The sequence below is a fragment of the Pecten maximus genome, chromosome 10 (assembly GCF_902652985.1).
Source record: "Pecten maximus chromosome 10, xPecMax1.1, whole genome shotgun sequence".
NCBI classification, from domain to species: Eukaryota; Metazoa; Mollusca; class Bivalvia; order Pectinida; family Pectinidae; genus Pecten; species Pecten maximus.
This window is the reverse complement of record NC_047024.1, coordinates 32,585,500-32,599,827: the sequence shown is the minus strand read 5'-3', so window position 1 is coordinate 32,599,827 and position 14,328 is coordinate 32,585,500. Positions and strand designations below refer to the sequence as shown.

The window sequence follows — 14,328 nt, the reverse complement described above, 5'->3', positions numbered from 1 at the left end:
TATAGTTGATAAATAGTCTACAATCTTATATATCTACATCGTCTACATGAATGTTTAGATATGGAAGTACGCGGTCTCAAGGCCAAAGACTGGTAATTGTTTTTTTACAAATTGTATTATGTAATATAGGTTTGACATAAGAATGTCAATCTCTCAGGCTCCATGCACACCATTCACCACGTAGTTATATTTTATAAGACTGTTTATACCGGTAACTTTACGTATGTATTGTATTATGAAACACTTGCAGGAAATATGTAAATTTTGATTTACTTCGGATTTATCTCTACAAATAAAGTAGCTTCAAATAACAAGCAAATCTACACCGGATCGAAGTGAATAAGGTAGGATTTCCAGCAATGTTTATTTTCCACAGGGGTCGACATAAAACTGTTTCCCCCCTTAGAGACCACTCACCGATACATCAAAGGTGGTTCCCGTGGCTAGATATATTTAACCCAAACTAGTCGATGATGCTCTTGCCTCATTAACGTATCACGTATTCAAAATATATTATCTTGCTTAACAAATGTATCCATGTATTATATCACATGTCATGTACAATTTTGTATGTATGTCGTTCTCTACACTTCATATGTTTATGAGAATAAAGTCTTGTCATTGTCATTGTAACTAAATTACTTAACACAAAACAGATTTTTATTTTTTATTTTAACGAAACAGGAAAGTTAAAACAATAAACTAAATACCAAAAACTACTTTGTGAAAAAAGTAAATCTTTTCTGAACACATGGCATCTTGATTGTCTTCGATATTCAGTCCAATCAAAATAATTTAGCGAATAGAGAGCTTCAACACTTACCCTAATCCTGCTCAAAAATCAAAACTTTACCATTTGTGATAAGTAGTGTTGATATTTGGCCTTTAGCTTGTGTTACCCCAGTGACTTGTTGAACGCTAATGAACATAACAGACCACCCTGTTACACTCCAAACCTTACGGTACACACGTGTCTTTCCTAATATAATACAATCGGAAGCACGCATACGGATAATGCCGACATGTGTAGGCCACGTCATTCAATGGCCATCACTTTTGATTATACATGTAATTAAATCCGATATATTACATGACAGATAATGACTTAACAATACAACAATATATACCCCATAAACCACAATCTCATTGTTCTTTTGACAGTACTTTTTACATTTTCTTCAAGTGAATAGCTTCTTTGTCAACGACTTGAAATGGTATATTAATGCACTATATCCTAGTTATAAAAGCAGACTTTAAACGCCTAATACAGCATCATTTTGACACTGAGATGGATGTATAGATGGGAGTTGTGAATTTGTCTTTAGGAGAAACATTTATAGCATGACATCTAGAAACAAAAGACTTCCTCAGAACAATCGGTTACATGATATTTTAAAAGCAGATGACAATAACTTTTGCAATGGGTGGGAAGTGTTTCAAGAATTATCAGAAACGAAAGCCGCAAGCTGAAGATTAAAACGTTGGTGTTGATGATGGTATGTGGTGGATATCCAATTAATATCCATAGAGGATCTATTTTATGGCCGGTCTTCCCATGTATGAAGAGTTTCATTAAAAACACGGTCATTTTGCCCAATTGCGCAAAACACAAACTCATTTTTCATCACAAACTGCCGTGTCCATGGTCCTCACGCATTTGTTAACATCTTCTCAAAGGGAAAGTTCTTAACCTTCAAGTTGAAATTCACACCAGAGAAAGAGAAATGTTGACTTCCTAGCTACATTCAAGTTCAAAGAAAATGGTCAATGAATTTTTCGAAGATATCACATACTATCAAAGCAAGAGTATTCGTGTATTCAAAGGTTACTGGAATGTAAAATTAGAGGTTACTATAATGTGAAATCAGAGATTACACGAATGTGAAATCAGATGTTACAGGAATGTGAAATCAGATATTACAGGAATGTGAAATCAGAGATTACAGGAATGTGAAATCAGAGATTACAGGAATGTGAAATCAGAGGTTACTATAATGTGAAATCAGAGGTTACTATAATGTGAAATCAGATGTTACTGGAATGTAAAATTAGAGGTTACTATAATGTGAAATCACAGATTACAGGAATGGTGAAGTAAGAGTTTACTGGAATGGTGAAGTAAGAGATTACTGGGATGGCGAAGTAAGAGGTTACAGGGATGGTGAAGTCAGAGGTTACTGGGATGGTGAAGTCAGAGGTTACTGGGATGGTGAAGTAAGAAATTACTTGGATGGTGAAGTAAGAAATTACTGGAATGGTGAAGTAAGAGATTACTGGAATGGTGAAGTAAGAGTTTACTGGAATGGTGAAGTCAGAGATTACTGGGATGGTGAAGTAAGATATTACTGGGATGGTGAAGTAAGAGATTACTGGAATGGTGAAGTAAGAGATTACTGGAATGGTGAAGTAAGAGATTACTGGAATGGTGAAGTCAGAGATTACTGGAATGGTGAAGTAAGAGATTACTGGGATGGTGAAGTAAGAGATTAATGGGATGGTGAAGTAAGAGATTACTGGGATGGTGAAGTCAGAGATTACTGGGATGGTGAAGTCAGAGATTACTGGGATGGTGAAGTAAGATATTACTGGGATGGTGAAGTAAGAGATTACTGGAATGGTGAAGTAAGAGATTACTGGAATGGTGAAGTCAGAGATTACTGGAATGGTGAAGTAAGAGATTACTGGGATGGTGAAGTAAGAGATTAATGGGATGGTGAAGTAAGAGATTACTGGGATGGTGAAGTCAGAGATTACTGGGATGGTGAAGGCAGTGGTTACTGGAATGGTGAAGTCATAGGTTACCTGAATGTGAAGTAAGATATTACTGGGATGGTGAAGTAAGAGATTACTGGGATGGTGAAGTAAGAGTTTACTGGAATGGCGAAGTAAGAGATTACTGGGATGGTGAAGTAAGAGTTTACTGGGATGGTGAAGTAAGAGTTTACTGGAATGGTGAAGTCAGAGATTACTGGGATGATGAAGTAAGAGATTACTGGGATGGTGAAGTAAGAGTTTGCTGGAATGGTGAAGTAAGAGTTTACTGGAATGGTGAAGTCAGAGATTACTGGGATGATGAAGTAAGAGTTTACTGGAATGGTGAAGTCAGAGATTACTGGGATGATGAAGTAAGAGATTACTGGGATGATGAAGTAAGAGATTACTGGAATGGTGAAGTAAGAGTTTACTGGAATGGTGAAGTCAGAGATTACTGGGATGGTGAAGTAAGAGTTTACTGGAATGGTGAAGTCAGAGATTACTGGGATGGTGAAGTGAGATTTTACTGGAATGGTGAAGTAAGAGTTTACTGGAATGGTGAAGTAAGAGTTTACTGGAATGGTGAAGTAAGAGATTACTGGATGATGAAGTAAGAGATTACTGGGATGGTGAAGTAAGAGATTACTGGGATGGTGAAGTCAGAGATTACTGGGATGGTGAAGGCAGTGGTTACTGGAATGGTGAAGTCATAGGTTACCTGAATGTGAAGTAAGATATTACTGGGATGGTGAAGTAAGAGATTTCTGGTATTGTGAAGTTAGAGTTTACTGGGATGGTAAAGTCAGAGATTACTGGGATGGTGAAGTAAGAGTTTACTGGAATGGTGAAGTCAGAGATTACAGGAATGGTGAAGTATGAGTTTACTGGGATGGTAAAGTCAGAGTTTACTGGGATGGTGAAGTAAGGGATTTCTGGTATTGTGAAGTCATAGGTTACTGGGATGGTGAAGTTAGAGTTTACTGGGATGGTAAAGTAAGATATTACTGGGATGGTGAAGTCAGAGATTACTGGAATGGTAAAGTAAGATATTACTGGGATGGTGAAGTAAGAGATTACTGGGATGGTGAAGTCAGAGATTACTGGAATGGTGAAGTCAGAGATTACTGGGATGGTGAAGTAAGAGTTTACTGGAATGGTGAAGTAAGAGTTTACTGGAATGGTGAAGTAAGAGATTACTGGGATGGTGAAGGCAGTGGTTACTGGGATGGTGAAGTAAGAGTTTACTGGAATGGTGAAGTCATAGGTTACCTGAATGTGAAGTAAGATATTACTGGGATGGTGAAGTAAGAGTTTACTGGAATGGTGAAGTAAGAGATTACTGGAATGGTGAAGTAAGAGATTACTGGAATGGTGAAGTAAGAGATTACTGGAATGGTGAAGTAAGAGATTACTGGAATGGTGAAGTAAGAGATTACTGGGATGGTGAAGTCAGAGATTACTGGGATGGTGAAGTAAGAGATTACTGGGATGGTGAAGTCAGAGATTACTGGGATGGTGAAGGCAGTGGTTACTGGAATGGTGAAGTCATAGGTTACCTGAATGTGAAGTAAGATATTACTGGGATGGTGAAGTAAGATATTTCTGGTATTGTGAAGTTAGAGTTCACTGGGATGGTAAAGTAAGAGTTTACTGGGAGTGTGAAGTAAGAGTTTACTGGAATGGTGAAGTCAGAGATTACTGGGATGGTGAAGTAAGAGATTACTGGGATGGTGAAGTCATAGGTTACCTGAATGTGAAGTAAGATATTACTGGGATGGTGAAGTAAGAGTTTACTGGAATGGTGAAGTCATAGGTTACCTGAATGTGAAGTAAGATATTACTGGGATGGTGAAGTAAGAGTTTACTGGAATGGTGAAGTAAGAGATTACTGGAATGGTGAAGTAAGAGATTACTGGGATGGTGAAGTAAGAGATTACTGGGATGGTGAAGTCAGAGATTACTGGGATGGTGAAGTAAGAGATTACTGGGATGGTGAAGTCAGAGATTACTGGGATGGTGAAGGCAGTGGTTACTGGAATGGTGAAGTCATAGGTTACCTGAATGTGAAGTAAGATATTACTGGGATGGTGAAGTAAGAGATTTCTGGTATTGTGAAGTTAGAGTTCACTGGGATGGTAAAGTAAGAGATTACTGGAATGGTGAAGTAAGAGATTACTGGAATGGTGAAGTAAGAGATTACTGGTATTGTGAAGTCATAGGTTACTGGGATGGTGAAGTACGAGTTTACTGAGATTGTAAAGTCAGAGTTTACTGGGATGGTGAATAAGATATTACTTGGATGGTGAAGACAAAGGTTACTGGGATGGTGAAGTAAGAGATTACTGGAATGGTGAAGTAAGAGATTACTGGGATGGTGAAGTAAGAGATTACTGGGATGGTGAAGTAAGAGATTACTGGGATGGTGAAGTGAGAGATTACTGGAATGGCGAAGTCCAGTGGTTACTAGATTGTTAAAGCCCGATACTTCAGTAATGGACGGACAGATATTACATGTAGTGGAATAAGGTAATAATCTTCATTACTTCAACGGTGACGCTACCGTGTGCCTTTAATGGTGTGAACACATTACACTGACTACATTAGATATTGAAAATATTTTATTTTTCGTAATAAAACTGATAATACAAGATTAACAATCGGTACACACTCATCCTGTTTATAAATTCTTTCTGAATATCTTCTCCTTTGACCTTTTCAGGTTAATTAGAACCTTAGAAACTATGATTCTTTAATCCGTATAATTCGTTTTCCGACACTAAATACATGTTAATGTCTTGTACTGATTTGGACATTCGTTATTCTGTATATTCTGGTTTTTTTTTCGGATTAACAAATACATGTAACAACTATAATCTAAACTTAGAAACAAAATGGAAGTATTGGAGGACACATCTGAAATATTCATCTCTAGGAATCAGACCTTGGTGGGATAGCCCGCACAAGTTAGGATTCCATCAGATGTTTTTTTAATTGCACAAAGTTATCTTGTCTAAATTGACCACTCGAATAGGAATTTTGATGCTCGCTTGTCCAAACTGACCACTGGTACAGGGATTTTGATGTTTGCATGTCTGAATTGACCACTGGTACAGGGATTTTGATGTTTGCATGTCTAAATTTACCTCTAGAGTAGGAATTTTGACACTCACTTGCCCAAATTGACCACTGATATAAAAATGCTGTAAATTGTTTTAAAAGGCATTAGAAAGATTTGTTAAAAGTCACAGAACAGCCAGAAATGTTTTAACTTTTGCGGATTATCCCTTTATAGTGTAAGAAGATGTCACATTCATGTACATAGTGATCGATAGCTAAACCTGGCAAAACCGAATACCGTTTACAGAGGTCTCCAGTTAAGTTAGGTTCGGTTTACACAGGTTACACTTTATCGAACATACTGGGTAAGAGTGTGAGAAAATATAACTTTCTAACAAGGAGGAAATTTCTTATTAGTGATTGGGTTTAATAGCATTTTAAACTCCACATTGTCATCATGACGTTTATAAACAAAAGCAAATATATACATAAGTACATGTATATATAATGATATAATATTTTCCAATATCAACAAAAAAAAACAAATGTTACTTATTTGAAACCAAAATACTGTCATCGGCTATATTGTCGCTTCAATTTCATTTTTACTCGATACATATTTACAAATCTTTTCAAACTAAAGGGATCGCCCTGTATGAGATTCCATTTCTGCTTGTTATGTTATGGGTATTCGAAAGAAATTTGAAAAAGGACACATACATAGACTAAGTTTATTGGATTTGAGCGATTTTCGGAGAGGTCAATGATGATTTATCGTAACCTAACATTATAACTACCCATCATCTATGTACATATATGACCGTCTTATTTGAATATACAGGTATAATGTATTATCTAAATACCATGGGCATAATTCTTTATCCAGTAAACTGGAACCAAAGGGGAAAATTCGGCATTCTGACAGTTATGCGAGGGACACCGGATATTGGTACTATGTACAGCGGGATACCAGTATCAAGACCAATGATCGAATGTATGCTTTTTCCCCCCCCTTTTTTTTGCTAATGCATTTCTATGTACAGTACTAGTATACAGGGTGTCCAATAACTCTTCATCAAAGTGCGATGAATTACCGTAAACTTATATATTTTAGCGGTGATCTTATTTGAGTGTTTTTTTTTTTTTGTATTGAAAGCCTTCCGCTGAATTATAATTGCAGTAATTGTTGTGTTTTTTTTTTTTAGATTTTATTCAATGGCAACTGATGCAATACCTCAATCCAACATTGTGCTGATATTTTTCAATTCGGTCATGCGCTAAAATTTGACTACGCCAATATTCATGTATTGTTTCTTAATTGCTATCTCCGATTTTTGAAATGTACAATACACAGTACGTGTGTTTGTACGGGCCTCGCAGCAGCCAATGTCATCACCGTGTACATAATTCAAAAGAGCCGTTGTCAAGGAGACAAAAGAAGACAACAAAGCATAGAAGACAGGAAAGAAATGACGTATGTATTGATCTATGATTTGATTAGATGATGTGAACTCCCTTTTCTTGCCAATTGCTTCAAGCCATTAATTTGTGTGAAAGGTTTGACTAATAGCCAACAGTAGACCCATCAGTTTATATAGAGTAGATAAACAAATGAGATATTTGAATAACGCCAACGGCTCTCCTTGGAAATTAAGATTAACACGTTAACATACACCTCACAGAAATGATACAATTTCGTGTTTCCATCCAATCCAAACCTGATTTTATCATAGCACATTACCATATATTAAATTCAGATTTCGAAGGAACGAGGATAAAAGAATTGCTACTTGTGACAATTAATTATCACTTTCTTCTTCAAAAATCAATTCGGGGAAAGAGACTGACAATGTATGAGAAAAAAATCCGACATTATAGTCAAATAATTCTTGGGCGTGCTAGGTCGTTACCGAGTTCCTTGGTTTTCTACTTTGATCTATGTATACGTTTAATTACTATGGATTTACCTCACTCCGAGGACGCGTTAAACTCGCACGTGTAATTCCTTATACAGGTCAGTCACAGGGTACACTTGTTCTCCACTCACAGTTTGGTAGTATTTTATATACACATTTATTTCACCGAGAAAAAAACATTATTGTATGAAAAGATACACATTATCAAATGACAAGCAATTACAGATGTTCCCCCTGAAACATAAAACGGTTTTATATTATTTAAATGATCCGAAAAATAAACTACCTGCCACCCACTGCACCTCTTTATGCCCTGTGCTATATTACACACGTGCATCATTGTGATTGGCAGAGCCAATGGTGACGTCATGTTAAGAACAACGACTTATAAAATCTTCTCCTACCTTGAGGTGTGACAGAGAAATCTCCGACCCGAAGGTTGGTATATATCTATATATGGTATATATACATTTGTACTTGGTCGCTATCCTGAGGTTCTACCGTAGGTAAGACAAATATATCACTTCGAAGGTTTAATATTTTTACGCCACGTCATCAAGGTAGGGGATGAATCATATAGTTTTATTTACGCATGGTCCAGTTGCTCAAACATTAAATAATTATTGTAATATATTTACATTTACGGCGTGTATTATCTAATTGACCTTATCAACGGTAAACTTGAGTCTGGCGCATAGGAATATATTTGTGAAAGTCAGGCCGGAACCAATCCGGAACTACTCGTTAGTGTATTAAAAAAACGAGGAGTTCCGCATGGTCGGGGCCCTGCTTCTGTACACGCACGCTTTATTGTATTTTCCCCCATTTTGAGAATATATTTTTGATAAGCAATGGTGCAAATCAGAACAAGATGTGAGGTGAAGTTGTTATGTTAAAAATAGCTCTTGGAAATGGAATACACAGGTGAAGTTTACTTCCTGTTGTTGAAAACTTTTCCCGCCAAATTGGAATCCAGGCTGTTCCCTCAATGCGTTTAGCGTCAAGTGAATGGCGATTACTGATTTTTTTAATGTAGCTGAAATAATGATAAAATAACTCGTCCAAATATAAATAAAAGATATAAATTTCTTGTTTTTTTTCTGTCTTTCTTTTTTTCCCACAATATTGAAATGGCTTGATTGAATTGTCGACGTGACGCCATTATATTATTGCTGTGACGTCATTGCATTGTTGCTAGCAAGTGTTACCCTGGGGATCGACAGAGAAATCACACCCTAGGCAGTGACAGAAAACTATTGAGCATTCAAAACGGTAGACAAATCTTTGAATGAGGGGAGTTACCGCTTTCAACAGCTTCAAGATTAGAACGTCGCTGATGAAAGCATTTAAGCAAAAACCATTCACGTTTTTTTGGTATACACGGTTTCTCGAAGTTTAATATTCAGATATACATAGCAATTATGGATATCCATATCGAATTAAAATGAAGATAACGTTGAAACATTTTTTATGCGTGTAATAGAGTCCCTTGGTCAATGCAAAAAAAGTAAATAAAACTTATGTTTACCCGAACATTGCCATTCTATAAAACATCTCTAGAAAAAAAAATCCGGATAAGTGAACCACAAATCATCACTTAAATGCCCCCAGATTAACACCAAATCCATACAGACACATGTGCTTAAACATGTAGCTCGAACTGTCCTATTTTAGAATTGATTGTCGACTTTGGATCGACTACTAAATGAACAGCGCCCAACTTGATCATTCTCGCAGAACATTTTCCCCGTTTATATCGTTTATATCCATCGCTCACGTCAATGCCGCGAGATCGCTCCCGCAGCGACATCGAGGGGTGATTTAAATCCCCTCCGCTTGACCGCCGCTCGTCGCCCCCGCAGAGTTTGATTACCAAATCACCCCTCCCAGTACTGTACTTATGATTCACTTCCGGATTAATGAAAAACCTTTAGATTTGCTACTACTTTTATCCGATTGCTGCCGTTCTAAACCCAAATCTAAGACATATACATGTACATGTAATGATATTATTCATATAAAAACAAGCTTCAACATTGTGAAAAAATACTGAGGACTTGATATGTTTAAAACTATACAGCTGAGTCGGTGTCTCTAAATTATGGCATATATAGGCCAGTACAGGAAGTCGTTATAACAGAAACAGGAAATACCAGTAATGTTGCCGTTATTTACATTTTGAAAATATCAAAAACAAGTTTTGACCAATCGTAAAAAATACTGCATTTACTTTGATACAGTTTGACATAGATTATGCGGCCTGATTAAATCGGTTTGACCGCATAATTGGATACAAACAATACTGCATTAACTTCGATACTGTATGACGTAAATTTTGTAGACTGTTTGAACTAGTCTGACCGCATAATTGGAATTTTGCAAACCGGCCTAATACGTATTATATTGTTATATACAGTATAAACACCTATATTGTTGTGAATGTATTATACATGTAACTATTGGATGTCTCTTCAACAGTTGATCTCACTCGAAATTAAGTGTTTATATTTGAGAACCGAAATACAAATGAAAAAAATGTATAAGATAGTTTGGATAAAAACGAGATATTCCTTAGATACACCTGCCTGTTAACCAGTGTAAGGAACGACAATTCTGGATTATTTATTAGATATTGTCGCTGGCGTTTTGAGCCGACCTTATTAATTAAACCTTGCTAACGCTCATAATGTATAGATGACCCAACAGATACTAGTCACTATGTAAGCTTCAATGAACTGGATGTGAATGGATGTGAATAGATGTGAATAGATGTGTATAGATGTGTAGAACTCTTGCTCGAGCTTTACTTGTCACTCTTTCTTTCAACTCACAGAATCACACTATTATTTATGGAACGTATCTGATATGTAGTTAGCTATTCTTAATCGAATTTCATTATGTGTACAAAATTATCATAAAAATAACAAAAATACATCTGTATTTTGAAAATAGAGATCGTTTACGTCCATAACCGTGTCTGATATATCAATATGGTTTTGATTGTGAGAAACACCACTAAACACAAATAACCGGGGATGATCCCATTGCTCCCTGACGTGTGGTGAGAATTTCTCGAAGTACTTTCCAGAGCAGGGTCTGTAGTTTTCCGTAATGTAGCTTCCATGGGAGTTGTCGCCCTTGTCGTTGTAGAGGTCGTGGTAGTAAAAACAGGTATTGCTTCCAGTGGATGACGTATAACACACCGGAACGACGTCACGTGAGTCAGTAAAGAGGATACCGATTGGTTAATTATGTCGTAGTATATATTAGCAGCACCCATTGAACACCTCAAGAAAGTTGCTGTGAAGATGCATTGTACGTACTCGTTTGTTACGCTGGAAAACAACCAAAACATATCATTATTTACATTATTTGTAAAAAAAAAACCACGATTTGTTGTGAGCATTTTTTGTGATCTTTGAGGCCGTGTCACAGTTATCCTATACCTAACCCTATTTACCCTTTACCTGACTACAGATACCCTATACCTAACCACACTTACCCTATACCTAACAATAGTTACCCTACACCTAACCACAGTTACCCTATACCTAACCACAGTTACCCTATACCTATACACAGTAACCCTATACCTATATCCATAGTTACCCCATCCCTAACAACAGTAACCCTTTACATAGCCACAGTTACCCGATACCAACCACATTTCCCTTTACCTAACCACAGTTACCCTTTACCTAACAACAGTTACTGTATACCTAACAACAGTTACTGTATACCTAACCACAGTTACCCTATACCTAACAACAGTTACCCCATACCTTACCACAGTTACCCCATACCTAACAACAGTTATCCCATACCTAACAACAGTTACCCTATACCTAACAACAGTTACTCCATACCTAACAACAGTTACCCTATACCTTACCACAGTAACCCTATACCTAACAACAGTTACCCGATACCTAACAATAGTTACTGTATACCTAATCACAGTTACCCTATACCTAACCACAGTTACCCTATACCTAACCACAGTTACCCTATACCTAACAACAGTTACCCGATACCTAACAATAGTTACTGTATACCTAACCACAGTTACCCTATACCTTACCACAGTAACCCTATACCTAACAACAGTTACCCGATACCTAACAATAGTTACTGTATACCTAACCACAGTTACCCCATACCTTACCACAGTAACCCTATACCTAACAACAGTTACCCGATACCTAACAATAGTTACTGTATACCTAACCACAGTTACTGTATACCTCACCACAGTTACTGTATACCTAACCACAGTTACCCTATACCTAACCATAGTTACCCTTTACCTAACCACAGTAACCCCATACCTAACCACAGTTACCCTATACCTAACCACAGTTATCCCATACCTAACAACAGTTATCCCATACCTAACCACAGTTACCCTATACCTTACCACAGTTACCACATACCTAACCACAGTTACCCTATACCTAACCACAGTAACCCTATACCTAACCATAGTTACCCTTTACCTAACCACAGTAACCCCATACCTAACCACAGTTACCCTATACCTTACAACAGTTACCACATACCTAACAACAGTTACCACATACCTTACCACAGTTACCCTATACCTAACCACAGTTACCCGATACCTAACCACATTTGCCTATACCTAACCAGTTACCCTATAACTAACAACAGTTACTCCATACCTAACAACAGTTACCCTATACCTTACCACAGTAACCCTATACTTAACCACAGTTACCCCATACCTAACCATAGTTACCCTATACCTAACCACATTTACCCTATACCTAACCACAGTTACCCCATACCTAACCACAGTTACCCTTTACCTAACCACATTTACCCCATACCTAACCATAGTTACCCTATACCTAACCACAGTTACCCTATAACTTACCACAGTAACCCTATACCTAACCATAGTTACTGTATACCTAACAAAAGTTACCCCATACCTAACCACAGTTACCCTATACCTAACCACACTTACCCTATACCTAACCACAGTTACCCTATACCTAACAAAAGTCACCCCATACCTAACCACAGTTACCCTACACCTAACCACAGTTACCCCATACCTAACCACAGTTACCCCATACCTAACCACAGTAACCCTATACCTAACCACAGTTACCCTATACCTAACCACACTTACCCTATACCTAACCACAGTTACCCTATACCTAACAAAAGTCACCCCATACCTAACCACAGTTACCCTACACCTAACCACAGTTACCCCATACCTAACCACAGTTACCCCATACCTAACCACAGTAACCCTATACCTTACCACATTTACCCTATACCTAACCACAGTAACCCCATACCTAACAAAAGTTACCCTATACCTAACCACAGTTACTGTATACCTAACAAAAGTTACCCTATACCTAACCACAGTTACTGTATACCTAACAAAAGTTACCCTACACCTAACCACAGTTACTGTATACCTAACCACAGTTACCCTATACCTATAACCACAGTTACCATATACCTAACAAAAGTTACCCTATACCTAACCACAGTTACCCTATACCTAACCACAGTAACCCCATACCTAACAAAAGTTACCCTATACCTAACCACAGTTACTGTATACCTAACAAAAGTTACCCTATACCTAACCACAGTTACTGTATACCTAACAAAAGTTACCCTACACCTAACCACAGTTACTGTATACCTAACCACAGTTACCCTATACCTATAACCACAGTTACCATATACCTAACAAAAGTTACCCTATACCTAACCACAGTTACCCTATACCTAACCACAGTTACCCTACACCTAACAAAAGTTACCCTATACCTAACCACAGTTACTGTATACCTAACAAAAGTTACCCTATACCTAACCACAGTTACTGTATACCTAACAAAAGTTACCCTATACCTATAACCACAGTTACCCTATACCTAACCACAGTTACCCCATACCTAACCACAGTTACTGTATACCTAACCACAGTTATCCCATACCTAACCACAGTTATACCATACCTAACCACAGTTACCCTATACCTAACCACAGTTACTGTATACCTAACCACAGTTATCCTATACCTAACCACAGTTACCCTATACCTAACCACAGTTATCCCATACCTAACCACAGTTACTGTATACCTAACCACAGTTACCCTATACCTAACAACAGTTACCCCATACCTAACCACAGTTACCCCATACCTAACCACAGTTACCCCATACCTAACAACAGTTACCCCATACCTAACCACAGTTACCCCATACCTAACAACAGTTACCCTATACCTTACCACAGTTACCCTTTACCTAACCACAGTTACCCTATACCTTACCACAGTTACCCTTTACCTAACCACAGTTACCCCATACCTAACCACAGTAACCCCATACCTAACCACAGTTACCCTATACCTAACCACAGTTATCCTATACCTAACCACAGTTACCCTATACCTAACCACAGTTACCCTATACCTAACCACAGTTATCCCATACCTAACCACAGTTACTGTATACCTAACCACAGTTACCCTTTACCTAACCACAGTTACCCCATACCTAACCACAGTTACCCCATACCTAACCACAGTTACCCTATACCT

General features: G+C 37.6%; 1 protein-coding gene across 1 annotated transcript in view; it reads right to left on the bottom strand.

Annotated features, from left to right (window-relative positions):
- Positions 1-5,357: 5,357 nt before the first annotated feature.
- The window catches only part of LOC117336117, a 77,981-nt gene continuing 69,010 nt past the window's right edge, over positions 5,358-14,328 (bottom strand). The window contains exon 5 of the mRNA XM_033896495.1: positions 5,358-11,062. Coding sequence (XP_033752386.1) covers positions 10,687-11,062 — 376 coding nt within the window. The 3' untranslated portion in view covers positions 5,358-10,686. The remainder of the gene's footprint in view (positions 11,063-14,328) is intronic.